General features: G+C 39.9%; 1 protein-coding gene across 4 annotated transcripts in view; it reads right to left on the minus strand.

The window, feature by feature from the left end:
• TULP4 (TUB like protein 4) overlaps positions 1 to 19316 on the minus strand; it is a 150630-nt gene that overhangs the window by 30483 nt on the left and 100831 nt on the right. For all 4 annotated transcript variants that reach the window (XM_059841900.1, XM_059841901.1, XM_059841902.1 and 1 more), the window contains exons 5-7: positions 8272 to 8452; positions 5652 to 5786; positions 1254 to 1420 (exon numbers count right to left, since the gene is read on the minus strand). In XM_059841900.1, the coding sequence (XP_059697883.1) occupies positions 1254 to 1420; positions 5652 to 5786; positions 8272 to 8452 (483 nt within the window). The remainder of the gene's footprint in view (positions 1 to 1253; positions 1421 to 5651; positions 5787 to 8271; positions 8453 to 19316) is intronic.

A 19316-nucleotide genomic window follows, 5' to 3' on the forward strand; every position in this document is an offset into this window, starting at 1 on the left:
AAATTGAGATTAGCAGGAACAAAGCAGTGAGGGAAAAGCCTGCACACACAGAGGTTTCAACTTGACCTGATGGGTTCTGATGCTCAAACCACAGAGTGATTTCATAGCCTGGCACCAGAAGGTTCAGCAGCCAGTGTGCACATACTGAGTTCTGGGACTGAAATAACAGAACAGGGTTTGCTTTCACCTGGGCTGGGAAAAAGCAACACTGATATAAATAGGTTTTCTTCAGAACTGATCCAGAGAGGAAAGGGCTGTGCTACTTTGCTGCAAGGGCTACATTGAAGACAGTACAGCTGTGTTTATGGGTAAGTCCTTTAGGTACCTAAATCAGCATTAGATATCACTGTTCATATTTAGGTTGGCTTTAGAGACCATTATTTTACACTTTACACAAGTAAAAAATTCTATCTAAATTAGAGTGCTAAGGTTAATAAGCACAGGTTAATGCTAAATATAAGCAAACACAAAGGCTTGGCAGATGGTTTACTATGTCACCCTTTTGCATCCATTCCAGGTCAGGGTACTGGAAAAAAAAATGATAATACATGGTATCGTCATTAAATATAATTAATATATCTGCAGCATTTTCCTTCACTTTGAGATTTCAAAGCTATTATAAAGTTTCATTACTAGCAGCAGAAGTCAGAATGGAGTCATCCCTATTCTGCAGAAAATGACACAGAATTCAGCTGGGCTCTGAAGTACCAGCAAAGACCTATGAAGCATGTTTTGCTCCCGAGCAGCTCACAGATCATGTGCTGGCAAGATCATTTACTTGGCAAGGTACATGACTGAGGTTACTGCATCACACCAAATGATTGTACATTAGAAAATTACAATAACAGAATAATCCTGTAGTTATGATACTGAACTTGGAATATTTTTGTCCAGCTCTTGGCTCAGCTACAGCATTAAGTAAGTTATTCAGTTTTTTTCCTCCTCAGTCACTTATCCATAAAACAATGGAATTTACTTTTCTGTCCATGGCCCAGTGAGTTTGGGAAACAGACTTTCTCCTTTTTTATTTCCACAATACCTAGCACAGTGGACCTTAGAATCAGGTGGAGTCTTGCATGTCTCCCTTAATGCAAACAATCATTGCTTATAGCACATTTTTATCTATATTGTGTTTTAGGATGGATTCGGGACATTTTGCGACCTTTTCCACATTGCAAGTCTACAGCAAAGAGCTAATGTGGGAAAAACATGTCAGCAAAGCATGGAGAACAGACTTTAAAAATGCCTCCTACCTGCACAGGTGTCTCCAGAGTGTAGATGTGTTCCCCACGCACGTTGTAGAACTTGACCAGTGCGCTTTTCAGCAGGGAGCCATTGCTGAGGTCAACCAGCTGGTTCTGCTTCTCCATGCCTGCTACTGCAAGCAGGTCTCCTTGGGTGCACCACTGCACCACCACATCTGAAACCACAGAGATGTCTGAGTAACCACTGGCTAGAAACAACAGGAACAGCATCTCCAGATGCTGCAAAGTGACTTGAACAGATAAGACATGCTCTCAAAAGTTCCTTAAGTACTTAGAAACCTATATCCTTTCATTGAAATAGTAGAAAATATGCCACAGATGCACTTTTGAGAATGACTCTTTATTTTGTAAATTGAAAAAAAAATGTGTAAAAACCATTCTTTTCACTCTATTGTGAGTCTAGAATGTGATCAGTTGCTCCTAAACACCTAAAGACAAGAATTTACTAGAGATGTTGAAACTGATGTGGAAGATCCTACATACAGCTTTGGGGTAAATAAGTGGAATCAAGTTAATATGCAGATAAATAATCTTACCAAGAGAGTAGCAAAGAGTGTTTGTCTGGAAAGGCCTGTAATGCAAAAAAGCAGAATATCTGGCAATGCCTCATGTTCTCATGGCTGTCAATACAACTTTTAGCATAACTCAAACTAGAGTTACAACAGTATAGCATGAACCTAAAAGCACTTGGATTTTTGTCCATAAATACAGATGGCCCACATGTCATATGTTTTCTTTTGCCATCATCACACAAAGACGATGAGGGCTCTGGAGAATCTCTCTTACAAGCAGAGACTAAGGGAGCTGGGCTTGTTTGGTCTAGAGCAGCCTGAAAGTGGACCTCATTATAATCTCAAAGGTTTGTACAGACAGTATGGTACCAGACTCTTTTCAGTGGTGCCAAGTGACAGGACAAGGAGCAATGGCCATAAACTAAATCTCAAGAAATTCCACCTCAACATGAGGAAGAATTTCTTTACCATGGAAGAGGCTGCTCAGGGAGGCTGAGGAGTTTCCCTCTCTGGAGACATTCAAAACCCACCAAGACAAGTCCCTGTGCAACCTGTTCTGGAGGACCCTAGCTTGGCAGGGGGTTGGACTGGCTGATCCCCAGAGGTCCCTGCCAAACCTAATGATTCTGTGATTCTGACTCGTAAAAATCTACTCAGCTGCTTAGCAGGGCTTTGCTGGAATCACACAAGGACTGCTCAGACTCTCATATCCATGGATATGAATATACATATCAGTTACTTCTCTTACAGGCACCTCATGATGAGGGACGCCCACAGCTTAATTTGGGGATGCTTATTTCAAACCCTTATATCCTCTAGTTCTTTGTCACACTCTTAGAGTAACTCTAAAAAAGCATTTTGCATTTCTGCTCGTGTTTCAAAGGCAGATTTGCATCTTCAAGGAATACCGAGCTAGTCTTTCAATCTTTTTACTCTTAAACCAGAGGTGAAAGGCAGCTATTTTGTGCTGAGACAAAGTGAAGGTAAAGACAAAACTTTTGTGCTCCGGGATGCTCAATCTGCCAAGAACCTTTTGAAGACACTTGTGGGCGAGAAGCTGTCTTCAAATGAAGAAGCAAGAGAGAAATGAGAGTTGGCAGGAAGGATCTCAAAATTGTTTCAAGTTGTCAACTTATCATTTTCAGGGACTTTTATGTGCAATTTAAAATGGTTTTGTATTATTTCAACTTTCTGATATTTCTCATGGGAATTATGCTTCTGTACATATCAGAGGGAAGCCACATGTTCCTCAAGGTAATTTTTCCACAGCTAGGCATTGTATGCTTCCTGTTTTCTTTTAGTTTTCAGCCCTTTAAATAACCTACAATGGGATTTAATTCATGTTTCTTGGACAGGAAAAAAATAGGCAGGTTAGAAATGAACAAGGCGAGCTGATCAGCTCCACTTTTGGTAACTGGATAACTATGGAACTACCATAATGGAAAAACTGTCTCCTTTGGATACATGTCTTCAGGTAAAACTTTCAGCTGATCCCCATGACAAGAGGAAGATGAGTGTCCAGCAGTTTTCTCTCTCTCTCTCTCAAAGTCCTAGAATTAGACAGTAGATGTGGACTGCACCATCCCTCCAGGGCAGTGTAGCTCTACTGACAGACTTGCCCTGCCAATAGGATCTTCAGTGACTACTGGACCTTTACACAAAATAACTGATGAATAGGTTCTCAGCACTAGCACAGAGATTAAAAATCAAATGGAGGTTTCACTTAGGGTAATGGTCTACAAGTGAATCTGTGGATCAGTCACCCCTACTTTCCAGCCACCACAGGCGTGTATATCAGCAATCCTTGAACACAGAGCACTGTAAATGTGCAACAGCTCTGCAGGCAGTGGTTGTGGCTAACTAGTGCAATTAATAGATGTAGCTCGGCAGTTCTGCAGGAAGCAGTGCACTGAGAATCACAGAGTTAAAAGGCACCAAAAAAATAAAGGATACATTTGAACAGTTCAGGACCTCCACTAGGACTCACAAAACTACCAGGACTGTTCAAGCTGGATCAAAAGAACTTTTATTTGGGTAATCAAATTATCAAGGTTTTTCCTCTGTCAATTTAAAAGAAATATTATCAGTAAAATGACAACTCTGCAAAACTAGTAGAATATGTATATTCTCTATATATTAAAAATATATTGCTACTGCTTGAAATAATTTCATAGTTGCCTACTTTAAAACTACAATGAGTAGCCTACAGCAGCCAATAAAGGCAAGGATTTCTGCTGAAGAGATCACAGAGCAATACTTTGAGATTTTAAACACAAACACATGAACAAGGACTTGCAGTGGTTTTGCACATTCTTGCCTGTGATAAAATCCTGTAAAATTTAGAGTCACTTGAAAAAAATTATGAAGCTACAGGAAGTGTGAACACCTATATAGAACCAGACATAAAATACTTTCCACTGTACAGTGCTTAAAACAACAATATCCCAATCATCTTTCTCTGTCTCACACACATTCCCAAACCAATAAGATGCTGCATGTTTTTTGTCTACTGATGACAAAAATGTAGTCCAGCTTATAGCTAATAAAAATATTCCTACCCTATCTAGCACATTAACGTTTTGCTACAGGAGGGTAACATACTTAAGGGATCTTTTTTGCACTCGTGGAAGTCAGTGGCGAAGGAGAAACAGGACAGATATCCTCAGCAAGATAGAGCCCTGCAACTCTAAAGAGACAATAAGATGGGGTCTGTTTCTCCTACTGTTCCCAGTGGAAAGCTAGACTAGATGACAACTCAAGACTGCTCAGTACCCTAATTACTCTAATATTGTAGAAATGCTGAGCAGACCCACTGGTGAGTATCATAAAAGCTTTTTTAGTTGGCTCCAGTTCTCCACACTTTTGGTATCCTTTCAGCTGATGAAGGTTTCTGGATTGTAGTGTTGTCTCACAATGCTATGTTTTGGCACTCACACATTTCTGGGGTTGGCACAGAAGGAGAAAGGAATGGAACAGAAACCTCAAAGGTGATGTTTTTACCTCCCAAGACTACTGTACATAACAGATCACCCAAAAACTGTGGGGACGGCGTAAAGGCAACTTTTCACCAAAACCATCCCACTATTTCAGAACAGCTAAGAGTTTGCTCCAACAGCCTAATTCTCTTTTCATCTAATTTAAAACTAATTCACCTGTGGAGATGAAAAAGCTTTGGTGGAACCTATATTTAAGCATGTGCCTATGTGCTGTATTGAATTAAAATGTCTCTGCAGGCAAAGCACAGTAAATTGCACAGAGTGTGCTGGCAAAGTAAAGGACATTTTTAATAGGTAAGAACAGTAAAAATTTCAATGTGAGTTAAAGATTTTACATGGAATACTGATTGTACAAACATTGGTGCACATCACTTAGCAAAATGCATAGTAATTAATCACTGGAATGTTTTCTCTCTCAGAACAACTTGCCTCTTGACAATTAATGATTCTAGCAAGTTTTCAATAATTGTGAGAACCAAAGCAGCATTGCAAGTTATACCAGGTTACCAAAAGCATGGAAGACCTCATGAATTAGACATGCAAAGAAAATGTGATGTAGCAGAGGCATTCACACAAAGAACCACAATCATATTACTGCATTCTGCTGGAAAACTGCAGAACAGATCAGTTGCCCTACAAAACTGCCACAAAAACACGATCTCAAATATACTGTGAAGCGTTTTTTCAAACACAAAAACTCCATCAGCCAAGAACTGCTCTTCCTCCAGCAGGTGTCACTGCTGGAAACGGCAATAACAGCACTCAGGGCTCCTGGGTTAAGGAGCAAGAGGCACAAAAGTGAAACCTGTGCACACATCATCAAAAATACAAGAAAAACGGGGCATAGGAGGGGGAGAAATGGCTTCTTATTCTCGTACCTTTCAACCCTGAGCGGATGATAGTGGGAGACAAGTCATCGTAATTGTTCATTAAACTGATGTCTCCTGACGTGAAGCTGACAGTAAGCAGTGGCTTGGTGTTCTGCACCGGGACGGGATAGGCAGCTGGTCCATCTGCAAAACAAAGCTCTAAGTGAGCAAAAAGTGAGCAACCAAAAATAATCACATCCAGGCCGAAACACACTGCACTTCAGCCTACCACCATCAGGAGTTGTTCCAAGCCTCTCTGCCTGCTCATTTCTGCAACATCTGTGGGCACAAGCAAAGCAGGTTGAGCTAGTTAAGCTTCTCTGTTTCTGTGAAACCTCAGTGCTTTTGCTTGGTCAATTTTTACTGCACCATATCCATAGGGATTTATGCATATACTATTATGTTACATAGTGGTGTTTTTCAGTCTTTCTCCATTCTCAACTCCCCAAAGTGACAAAAAAATGGAAAACCAGTGCCTTAGAAGACTTTCTTGGAACCCCAGTTGAAAACCAGCATGATGAACACTATAATGACATTAAAAGCAATTTGTTCTATACCCTTTTTGCTTGGGCAGAGGTACCAGGGACTCCTCCTAAAGTCACACAGAGACATTTTAAGAACTTCAAAGAGAACATACTGACTGTTCACAAATTACTGCATTCTAAATGTCTAGGCAGCAGCATGAAAAGATACTTGCCATTCTGCATAACAGGATCCAACGCACCCAAAAGTAGAGGTGAGCCCAAATGGAACACTTGGCTTTAAAAACCATTTCTGCAAAGTCTCCGGACCTCTGAGCTTGTTTTTCAGCAATTCACTAAAATTCTTTTGCTCGAATACTTCGAGACCAATATTGGCATCTGTAGCTTTTGGTGTTTAACTCCTGTTTACAGATTCTGAGAGGAGATGCCACTGGTCCCTGAATAAGTGCCTGTTAAGGCCCAGCCAACATCTTTCCAGTCAACAAAAATGTCAGAACCTGTTAAGAGTAGTATTGTTTCCTGAACTTGCAAAAAAGCTGATGAGAAAGAATTTTGGAGAAAGATGTCTAGTAACTATCACCTCCATGTGTATATAATTTAATAAGAAAATCCCAGCAAACTTCTAGTCCTTCCTACACATCTGTGTGAGTCAAAGGCTCGTCACCTTTGAGAGGTTTATGCTGCTGCATCTGCTCTAAAGAAAACACATCATGTTTGGGTAATCATTAAAATAAGCTTGTAACGAGTCCACCCACCCCCTGACTGACTCAGAAAAAGCTAACACACACATTTGAAACATTTAAGCTCTCATCTGCAATTTCACCATCCTCCAACTGGAACCTCAGTATTTCTGAAAAACACAACAAAAATCCAGGAAAAAATCCAATTTATTGTTGTTGTCTGTCTCGCTTTAGGAGCATGCTAGATTGAAGTTAGTTTCCTTCCATTTAAGATAAGAAATCTTCCCCAGTACCAGAAGTGAGGCATGAAAGCCAAAACAAAATCCAGTTTTAAAATATTCTAACATTTTACCAGGTGATCAGATTATCTTCTTTCAGTATTTGTTAAATACATAAGCTTACTATATAGACACATATACTGGAAAAGGTAGATTTTTTGGTGTGAATCCAAATTAGAATTAAAACTGCAAAAGTCCTCAATTCAGAGGTTCAGATGCAAGACGCAAATTCAGAATTATTTTTGAAAAACTGTTACGTATTTAAAATTTTCACTAATCAATCACTGATTGCTATACAAAGTCAGTTCTTAATGTAGTTCAGGCTTTATACACTGAAACACAGGAACAGCTCACCTAGAGCTTATAAAGTGATCAACCACATCAATGGGAAATATTATCATTTCTCGAATGAGAAGGGTGGGATGGACTGTGCATGGACACCTAGGCCTCATAAGTCTTTGCTACTGATGATTTCCAAAGACTTAAAATCCAAAATATTTCACCAAATGAGTTGCATTGAGACTTAAGGAGAGGGAAGGATTTATTCCTGACTCTCAAACTGGCAATGTGCTCTGAAGCATGTGAATTAATAACTCCAGCCAACTCTAGTCACCCTGCTTCTACCCCATGTCATTGCAGGAAATATCTTCATTTCTGAGCCTTCTGCAGTATTTATGGAACTCTTTACGTCAGGACTGTGAAGGATGGGACTGTAACGATGAGCATTACAGAAATCCTACAAAACAGAGATAACACCAAATCTATAATACTTTACACCATGTCTAGTACTGCTGTCTTTTCATATGAATCTGCATCATAGTGCATTAATTTCTGTGGCTGCACTCTGTGCCTCCAGACACACCAACCACTGCAATACCTCATATCTGCTTATCAGTGAAACCTGACATGTCCCTATCTACTGTTTTTCACTCACCCTCACTGAAAACTTATCGAGCTTTGTGATGCTATCTCCTTTGTGCAAACGGAGGCAGAGCAGCACAGACGAGGTACGACCTGCAGCAAGGCTGGTGGCAGAGCTGGGAACAAAGCCACTCTCCCAGACCAGCCCTCAGCTCCATGAGAGCTTGAAACCCTGCTGGTTTTGTAGGGCATGACATCGCCCTGGCATTTGAGATGTCCTCCTGAGCAGGTGCAAAGCTGCAGCAGGAGGATGCGCACATAACCCTACCCTGTGGTGGGGAATAGTCGTCGGAGTCCGTGTCGCTCTCGCTGCTGTCCTCCACCAGGAAGCTGGGGTAGTTCCAGGACATGTTGAGGATGCCATCTGACTCATGAAGGAGCACGTGGGCCAGCATGCGCCCGTGGCAGTCCATGACGATAACCTGTCCATCAGCAGTGCCAAACAGTACCTGAAAGTAACACAACAGCCCTCAGTCCCACCAAAGGTCAGCCACAGGGCCCTCCTTCAAATGCATCTTGGCATTAACTAGCTCCCCTGGAAACTCATTGAAAGCAAAGCAGTCATGGATGTGAAGGGGTGCCAGAATAGGACCCTGCAATCAAAGATCAAGGTGAAGAATGAAGGTAAAGCAGCAGAGTCTACAGGTAAAATTGTAGAATCTGTGAGCAAGTAATGTTTCATGGTAGATGCATTTCATTCACTTTAATATGAGACATTACACTTCATTTGCACTTGATCATTACCACAATTAAAGTGAGCTGGCAGAAAGGCTACCACAGATTATTTAATATTCTTGGATAATACAAAACCTCCTAAACCTGGTGGCAGAAAAGGTGTGCATAAGTCATAACAATATCAAAAGAAAAGATACAGCTGACAAAAGTGAGGTCCTAGCAGAGATTTCAAATGGTTCATGAGGAATAGAAAGCTGAATAGAGAAGGACAGGTCATTCAGTTGATGAACTAGAGAAACTGGGAGAATGCCTTCAAAAAAAAAAAAAAAAAGAGGCAAAAGCAGTATGATCAGGCAGGTGGAAGTAAATTAACACAGGCCAAGAGGAAGGCAACATGCTGCACATCCAGGGAGAGATGAGAAGAGCTTCCACCCACCATTTCAAACACAAAATGGATATCGAAGCTTTTTCTTGCCCTTAAACAACTCCATAGCCAATCACAGACTGAAGTCAGACTGACTGGAACCTACAATTTCTTTTTTAATAAATTCTTCTTGAGGATTTAAGAAAGTTAAGATCCTGCATATTTGATGAATTTTAATAGAAAAATCAGGAAATAAGGACTAATAAATCCTAAAGCAATAAATGCATTAGTCAAGGCTGTTGCTGCCATCACATAATTCTGTATGAGGTAAATACACTTTAAAGCAAGTTTAAAAGCACCCATCAACTTGAAAACTAGCCAGCATTAAAAATGAAGCTAAAAGGAAGGTCAAACCTTACACTTGCTTTTCAGTCGACCACCTATTTCCAGTAAATTTAATGTTCTAACAATTAAATGCCCAGGTCAGAAATTCACCTAGCCTTGGATCTTACCTTTAAGAGTGGTCAAGTCTTTGGAGAAAAGAACAGGATGCACTGAGCAAGCATCTCCCCTGCACACTCCTGTAGCTTTCAACAAAAAAACCCCCACACTCCCTCTTCTCTGATAACTGATAATTTCATTTGGCAACCTTTAGCTCTTTACACTGAAAGAAACACAAATAATTGTTCCCTACTTACATTCTTAACATTGGGCACAATGTGACAGACCTCTATTATGCAATTCCCTAGTCATCTGTTTCCCAAGCAGAAGAATCACAGCCCACTTAGCATCTCCATGTACACTTCTTGTTCCCAGCCTGCAATCACCATTGGTGACCTCTGCTCTCAGAAGTCTTTTCTGTCTTCCTGCTGAGAGGCTGTGTCAGTCTTGCAGCAAGCAATGTGTGTATTGTATCAGACTTATTCAACAGTAGTCTCCTAGGAAGCAATTGTCATTATTGCACTTTTGAAAGTTTCAGAAAGGAAGTGTGGCTCCCTAAGCCTTAGTAAAAACACCCCAAAAAACAAAACAAAACAAAAAAAACCCAAACCAAACCAACCAAAAAACCACCACCAAACCAAAAAATAACCCAAAACACAAAAAACCCCAACCAACCACAAACCAAAAGAAAAAAAATTAGAGTTCTTTTTATGATCAACATAATGAAGGTTGTAAACTAGAATGGCAATTTAACAGAATTCCCATAAAGTCATTAAAATCTTAAGGAAAACAATGGAGTTGTTTCCCATTATCAAAAATATTTAAAAGTCAGCATCTGGCTGCCTTACCTGTAATCATTACATATTGCAAATATTTTTGTGTTAAATAGCTGCTAGGTTAAAACAGCAACTGAAGTTTGGTACAAGCCTCAGAATACTATTCTTAGGTGTAAAAGCAAGAATTCAACCTTTGTTCATCTCACACCATCCTCCCTTGTGACCCCTTCTTCTATTCTTCTTCCACTTGTATCATCACATCTCCTTTCACACTGTTCTCTATTTCCACTGTTTTCACATGCATGATCAGTGCACAGCCACTTTCACTATTTTCATTTTCAAAACACAGCCACTCTCTGACCTCAACAAAACAAACTTGTACAGAGGCAAAATCCTACCATTTGTCACTGCTAGCTTCCCACACCACTCTCAGTCTATTAGAGATTAGTTTCTAACTAGTCTACAAGAAGTTCTAGAACTGCAAATACCCAGACAGGAGAAAAGCCTCTGTTGTTTCTGAAAATAGCAGTACAAGAGTCTGCCTCCTAAAACCCCGGAGAAACATTTTATAATTGGGTTGGAACAAAATCTTTGGATTCATCACTCAACAGTTCAGTCTCATCTCAATCTAAAGCTAATTCTTTTGAGTAGCACTGCCCCCAAATAATTTAAAATTATGAAGTCCTCAGTAATTTCCAATTCAGAACAGCTGCACGTCAGCATCTTAATTCTTGCACTGGAACTTGAGAGAGCTCTTTAGCAACCTAGAAATATCAGCGGGAACACTTCCTCTCTTCAGCCAGGCTGTAGGTTTCAAGGAGCAGCTTTAAGTTTCAGGATTATTGTAGCAATACAACCTTTAAGATGAAAGCATTTATCAGCCTGATAGTCCTGCTGGCTGAACTCCTGCTGAAGCTGTAAAAATGTCTAATGGTGTTATCATCCATAACATTACTCAGGTTATAAATGCCACACTCAAGCTACTTATGTCAGATGAATAAAACTCTCTTGACCTTCAGACAAAAGGTTGAACCACAGGATATCCCTAAAGGATCTAACAGAGAAATTAAGAAGTTACATTTTAGATACTTAAATTATTTTTTGTGTGTGTGTGTGTTTGCAGATCTAGGAGGTCAGCCAGAACGCTGGAAAAAGGGAACAAGTTACAGTGGTTTGTTAACCCTTGAACACAAAAGCTAAGTGATAATAAGAACAATTTAAAGAAACCCAAGCACTTATTTTGAAGTGGTTCTTTGGCCCCTTGTTCTGTTCTTCTCTTGACTCATCTCTTCTCCTTTCCTACTGCTTGTTATTACAACTGATCTTACATGTATTACCAACTACAGAATTGCATTTGCAGAATATGGAAAATCTGATAACCCAGTACCTAAAATCTCCCAATACCTTCTGAGTGTGAGTCAGTACCACAACATAAATACAGTCTGTCCTCACACAATATCAAGCATGAGCAAGCCTTCACCACAGTGAAGCTGCAGCTGATCAGAAGTCACACAAACATAGGGCTCCTGTAGTGCCCAGATGTTGTGTGCTTTGAAGGGGAAACTGTGGTAAACAGCATTGGGAAAGCACACATGGCTCTCCAAGTGTACCAAGAGATGAAAGGGGGGATCAGTTCTGAAACACAAGTGTCTTAGTTCTCCATGAAACCCAAGCTTGGGGTGACTTCTATCTATTATAACAAATCTGAATACCTGAAAAACACCCTTCTCTGGAATGAGCTGGCCTCTTTAGTCTATGTGCTAACTTGAGATGAGTTTCACAACCTAGTTTTGGTAAATTAATAGATTTTTCAACTGAAGATTTTTGAACTATCATCCATGAAACTTAGCATTGAAGATTGCAACCCTCTTAAATGCCCAAGATATCAAAGACACTTCAACTAACAGACTGAAATACATCAATTTCTAAAAGACATGTGGTAAGCAAAAGATGGGATATTTTGCTCTGAAGTATTCCTATTATGAAGAGATTAATATTAAACAGCCAAGAAGCTAAAAATTCAGCTCAAGAGGAACAGCTTGGACATGTTGGGTGGCTTTGCTACATTAATTTCAATAACATTGTGCTGAACTCCACAGTTCCTATAAGATCTGTTGTGATGCTGCAACGCTCTGGACCAGACACAGGACCAGCAGAAAGTGGTTTGGCAGCACCAAGATCCACAAAGCTACAGCGGAGTGACCAAAGACCTGGTACACTGAAGGTCCAGCTAAGGAAGCCCACTGTTGTGTAGGTACAATTTTCTAACAGCGATGCTTTTTTGGCACATAACACATTTTGTTGCTACTTAATTTGGTTTAATGTAAGTAAATAGAACTCATCAACAGTAAGAATGCTCAAGCTTCATCATAATTGGAACACATATGAGGAGTAGAAGGCAGAATTATTCCAAATCTCAGGTTTTGGTTGTACAAACTGAACAGTCAATAATGTTACAGAAAGATATCGATAAAACAAGATGCCTCCCTTCATGACATTTAGTACTAACACTGGAAGTTTCTAATGTTGCTGGTTAAACAAAACTCCCAGGAAATCTAATCAATACATTTTCAGAACAGGGACTGTCATTCTGCATCAGGGAAACAACCAAACCTTTGACTGAAGCTGAAGTTAAAGCATTAGAAGCTGGATTTGCTATAGCTGCTGGAAGAAATATAAAGCTGTTGGAGGCTACTTTAGGGTAGCACTTTGCAAGTGAGATACTCCAGTATTGTGATGCTGGAAAGCTAAAAAAGGAACATGTGTCTGTTTTACTCCTGCTGGCTCGGGATTTTTAACAGATCCTGTCTGACTTTTTACAAAGAACAAACATCTGACAACTCACAAACACAAAACAACTCATAGACTCCATTAATTCCAACAGCACTGAAAATGATTCTAGCAAACTCCATCCTAGTACAATCTGATTCTTAAAACCCCAGATTTTCACATCCAGACAGAACTTGCCTTGTAGGACTATGCAAGGTGCATGAACAGATTGGATCTAAATTCCTGGACACACTGAAACATTCAGAAAATTAATGTAATCTGTCATTAAATCTTAAGTGCTCTAATCTTCCCTAAGATGTGGCTAAGCTGTCAGTAACTCCACTGAGCAATTTCTCAAGTTATAGATCTTCCTTCTCCCACAGGACAGGTAGCAGCTTTTGGTTTTTAACATTCTCCAGGGCTGTACTTCCCAAGTTTGAAGGATTCCTCTTTTTAACCACTTGAAAACCTTGCCCTTTCAGTATTTTGTTCTACTCTTTGCCTTTGTGTGTGTGTGTTTGGCATGCACACCTGCTGAAATCATGGTGCCAGGCTGTATCACTGCTGCCACTTAACAACTTGTCCTGCACAGATCTGCATTTGCAGTGGCCTCGTTTTATGTTTTGCTTCACTGACCTTCACTTTCTCAAAATTTAGACCTGTCTTTATGCTTTCTTCTTCAGTCTCCTCCCCCATCTTCCTCCACAGGAAAAACTAGGCACCTCAGAAAGTACGCTTTGCAAAACTGCTAATAAGGTCAACCATTTACACTGTCAGAAGATGCTGAGCAGTTCAAGGAAGCTGAATTAGTTTTGTTTGCTCTGATTTACCCACCTGGACAAACTTTGGTATTTATGATAGGAACAGCCTTCACAGCTGTCACCATACTGCCATCATACTAATAGAGATAAATCTATTTTGCTGATTCAAAATTAACTGAACTATAAAGTGATAAATACACAAAGTGATGGATCAACCTTCTATTTATGCAGGTAGGCTTAGTAACAAAGGAAGAGCAGGGAAAATTATTGCCTTTAATTCTTTTCATTCATTAGCCGAACAAAAGAACGTCAGTCTTGCCAAGGCTTAGCTCCAGCATTCTGCAGTCCATTTAGAGGTAGCATTTGCATTTTGCTTGGGCTTTTCTTGTTTACTGTTTCTCCACCACAAAGCAGGAGACAGTGCAGCAAACTCCTCTTAGGATACACTAAAAAGTGAAAGTTTGTTTTTTCTCAGTGTCATATTTCTGGCTTTCCTTCTTTTTACCTCAAAATACAGAGAGAAATAAAGAAAAGCAGAGTGAGGGAGACAGCTGGTCTCTTGCTGAATACTTTTTTTATTTCCATTAAAAATTCAGCCACTGTAAAATGATTTCTTGAACTGACACAAAAAGAGACGTCACTAAAATTCACATACAAGCTCAGGGGGAAAGCACTAGATTTTTCTTGACTGCCTTTATGTTCAAAAATCTTAGAAGACTCTGTTTCCTTTGGATGTGAGGAGTTACCAGCCCCTCACATGGCTGGCACAGCCCAGGATCACTCAGCTAACCACATATATAAACATACATACAGCAGTGAAATTCTCATTCAAGGTCATTAATCCTTCCAAAAGCAGCACTGGCTGAGTTACCTACTTTCAGGCTTGTTCATTCTCTCTTTTACCAAGTCCACAGGATCTAGATAACCATTACAAAGCTATCAAATGAGAAGGCAAAGTAAATCCATCAGAGATCTTGGTGACTAATCCATTTAATAAATACTGAAATACTAAAAACTGGGGATTCAAACTGCACTGGCTTTATTTCTCTCTGAAATAGTATAATGTAGCTGAATGAGATACAGTCTTGCGTGCCACTTCAGGAGTCAAAAATATAAGTAGCCTTAAAAGCAGGATCTCAAGTTATTAACTACTCTGGACATGTGGAGATAGAAGCAATTGTCCAGGCAAAGATGTTTTATGAAATGTTATATGAAAGCATTCTGGCAAATCACAGAAAGACTGATTATTATACATTCTCGTAATTATACCTGGACTAATTCTGACTTGTATACTCCAGACACACATATTTCTATATTCCTTCTTGACTCTCAAGACATTTTTTGAGCAAGCATCTTATAGCAATTAGATTTTTAAGTGAAGAGTTGCCCTCCTATATAATGTTCATGGCATTAATGATATGCCTCAGTTTACTTAAAATGTGAAAAAAAATCACATTTGAAGCAGCGTGCAAAATGAATAAAAGGCCAACAGCTGAACACCTTCTACAGAACATCTTCTGTGACAATAAACTTGGACAGGACTCCCAGCCTGAACCACTGAGCTCCCACAGCAGAAGCACTCTGGGATATTCTTTGAGCTGTGTTGTTTTCTGATTGCCCACAAAACTGCCAGGAAAGTCTGTCTCTGAAAACACATATTCTTCACAAATATGCAATTATACATAGCAACTAAAACAACATCTGGTGGGAAAATGCAATTAGTTTTACCAACAAACACTCAATCAGGAAAAGAAGTCAACTGATACACTTGGCAGTCTCCTGCATTATTCCCAAGTCAGGTTTTAGTTATTTCCTGAAAGATATGCTGACTGCTGAAGCTAAAATCTCATTCAGGGCTTTAGAAATCTGAGAGTTTCTGTTGGGGTTTTGTGGTTTGTTGTTTTTTTTCCTAATTTAAAAGAGTATTACTTAGAAACAAGGACAGCACTCTCAACCAGTGAAAATGCAATACAAAGCAGTTTAGAAGCAATGTCCTTGCTGTTTTGAATTTCATAACATAAAGTCAAGATGTCCCTGGGTTAAGCTATACACTAATGGAAGTTAGCTCCTCAACTTCTGCCCTCTCCTTCGAGGTCTTGGGTGCTGGCAGAGAGCAGTAACTCAGCGTGGTCAGGAAATAGATGGAATGGGTGAGGTCAAGTGTAACTGAGTCAACATGGAGTCAGGCTGAGTAATAAACTGTTACCAAATGAGGCACTGAAGAAGAATGACTATTCTTTTAAAAAACAAGGAAAGCAAGGAAGGATTAATTCCTTTTTAGCTTGCCAACAATCCCTCAACATCTGAACACTGACAAAAAACTGGATCCTGGACAAAGAACAGAGAGCTCAAGATGAACCTATGCAGGATGAAATACTGATGGGAAAGGTTTTGGAGAATAAAGAGATATTGCTCCTGCTTTCCATTGGCATACTATCTCTTTTTGTCAAATCAATGGAAAGACTGTGATATCACTTTCCAAAAATATCACCTTTCTTACTTACTATGAAACTTGGCCTTGCTTTCCCAGACAAAACCTAGTGCAGAAATCCACAAATATCCTCCTCGAGATTCAATCACTCTAATCCCTGTTTTCGGCACCATGGTTTCAGACTATTCCCAGGCTTGAAGACATCTGACCCCAAGTTCAAGACCCTATTTGGCTCCTGGTCTTCTTACTGAACTTCCAAAAAATTGATAGGTTAATTACCAGTGATGATAAAGTTCAAATCAACCACACTGGCAGCTACGTTTCTTTTGAAGTGAAAAGACCACAAAGCTCTGGATGAACTGAAGGGATCCTGGGGCCAAAGTATTGTCAGCCAAGTGGCTTTGGCAGCGGAATAATGGACTCTTCCTGAAAAATGCTGTAAAACCCCCACAGTCTGGAGAGTTTTCCCTCTGTAAGAATTACGCTTCCACTCACGTGCCCTCTCCTGACCAGTTCAAAATCTGAACAAACAAAGCAATTTTCCTACCCTACATATGACTTCTCCTTAGAGAGCACCTTCCTGCAGAAGGTTCAATTTTTTTCCCAACACTGCCTAAAACACAGCCTAAGTGCATGCTGCTCCCTTGCAGAGGTGCACTGCACAACCTCATGCTTACTATTTGCCCCAGGGCTGAAGCCCAGCACAGAGCTTTTCAAAACCACAAGTTCAAGTAAACTCCCTGTGTCAGAGAACTAAAGACTTCAGGCTATATAAGCAAAATCTTTCTGTACAGGTGCCAGCAAGGTGAGAGGAGAGGCAAACGACTTCTTTCTTCCTGACACCTCCCACACAGAGACTGGTCTTGTTTCTATTTGCACTCATCTTTACTTTGCTGACTCAAACACTGATGCTTCAAAAATGTAAAACAGCACTGTGTATAAAAATGCTAAGTGGACACATTAACTGAATAGCACAAGTTTTCATCTCTCCCTCCATCTCTGGCTTGTCACTGCCATCAACATCCTCCTTTCCTGAGGGAGGCAAAGACATGGTAAAATGTGCAGCATTTAAACTTCAGATTCCAGTCAACTGAAACAGCAATATTGTGACCTGAGAGCCACAGGGAAAGAGTTACAAGGTGCACCGTTGAGCTTGAGCTGTACATCCTAGTACACCGTGCTTCCAAAGGGATGCAGAAATCCATTCAGGCATTTGCTTTTTGCACTAACAAACATCAAACACCCTGTCTGCAAGGACGAGCAAAACATTAAAACAGTTGTATTACTCCTTTCAGACAGAGTCATTAAGTGAAAAATTTCTGTGCAAGACTCATCTGAAACAGCCCTGACACGAAACACTGCAGGAGCTGCTGAGAAAACGAGCCACGATGCCGTCAGCCCATAAACAACCCCCATGTTACAGCTCTCATGACTAGAACAAATGGCACCATCTTGTTAGCTCTCTCAGTGCCTTGCCTCTGCAGGCTGGATGAAGAGCATCCAGGGAAAGATTAGGCAAGGCACAGATGAAGCGAGTGGGAAGAAGAAAGCACATTGAAGTATCACCTTATTGCTCTGCTCCTCCAATTACCCACTCAGTAACTGCGCAGCACAGACTAGGCTTCCTGGCAGGAAAAATTTGTCTGGAATAAACCCACAGATAGATGCCATGGCTTCTGAAGCTGTGGATGAGCCCTAGAGGCTCCAAGGAGAACATCCTTGTTGCCTACCCTCTCCGAAACTCAAGGCAAAGCCTAAAAGTTCTCATCTGAGCACAAAAATCTGCAGTGTAGCTGCTCGTTGCTAGTGAAAAAGGAAAGCACAACCAAGAAATGACAACAGTGCACCAAGCTAAGTTTTCTCCTTCCTTCTTTTTGGAAGCTGTATTCTCAGCAGAATGATGCATAAAAACCTACTTGAGACAAAAAGGCAAAGGAAAAACAATGCTAATACAGCTATACACTGCTATCAGAAAAAAGGGGAGAAAAAAAGAGATATCTATTATTTAGGAAATAGCACAATACAGCCTGAAAACAACATAATAAAAAGAGATGGGAGAAAGAAAGGCAAAATACCACTTAAAATTCACATTACTTTTCCAACAAAATCTTTCACTATTATGTACCATCATAAAAATCAAGTCTCCCAAGCAAAGAGCAAAACCAAAGTGTTACTACCTTCCATCATGTATAAATATATAAAACTCTGCAAAAATATTAAAATATTTTCAGTTTATATAAACCCCCCCAGATATTTTGTTTACAAAAGGCTGAAATAGCTTAGTAAATATTTACAGACCCCTTAGCACAAGTAAGCAGAAATCATTAATTTTAATAGCAAGTTTGCCACAAAGGTTTGAAATGCTTCTAAAACCAGTCCAAAATATTAGACAGTTAAGCTGTGATGGGTGTCATCTGTTTGTTTTATATAACAAACGGATTTATCTTGAAAGACAACTGAAGTCTCCTTCCCCTGTCCTCTTTCTGCATTTTAATGCTGCTGCTCAGTTATGCAGCATACAATGTTAAAATGCTTATATGTGATTTAACCATTGTCTGCAGTCCTTGGGGCTTGAATAAACTGCCTAGTTAATTAATGAACGTCTTCAATGCTATAAAAAGCCTCCAGCCATTTTTCCCAGTAATCTGAGTAATTCATCCGTCAATGAAAATCAGATCTTCCTCAACGACTGTATCTTACAGGGCAATTTTGAGTGACCCTAGTCATTGCAACCATCATTTGGTAGCCTCTACATCCAGAACTGCTGGGAGAAAACAATGCATTTTTATATGTTAAGACACAAAATTACAATTATTCCCTGGCATCTTTAAGGCTCCTTTATGTGAACCTATAAATCCTTGATAGGAACAAGAATCATTTGAATAAAGACCAAAATAATTGCTTACATTTTCAAAATTTACAGGCTGCAACCTTTTTCATTTTGTCCTTCCTTCTCTTCATTCATAACCATTATGAATGAATAAATAGCTACCTTCCCCATACTGCCCCAGTTGCCCCTTTGTAGCTCCCTTTCATCATTCTGTCAACTCATTAGAAAGCCATCTTCAAGACTTTTTTCCACAACTCCAGATGTTT

The sequence above is a fragment of the Haemorhous mexicanus genome, chromosome 3 (assembly GCF_027477595.1).
Source record: "Haemorhous mexicanus isolate bHaeMex1 chromosome 3, bHaeMex1.pri, whole genome shotgun sequence".
In the NCBI taxonomy this organism is placed as follows: Eukaryota; Metazoa; Chordata; class Aves; order Passeriformes; family Fringillidae; genus Haemorhous; species Haemorhous mexicanus.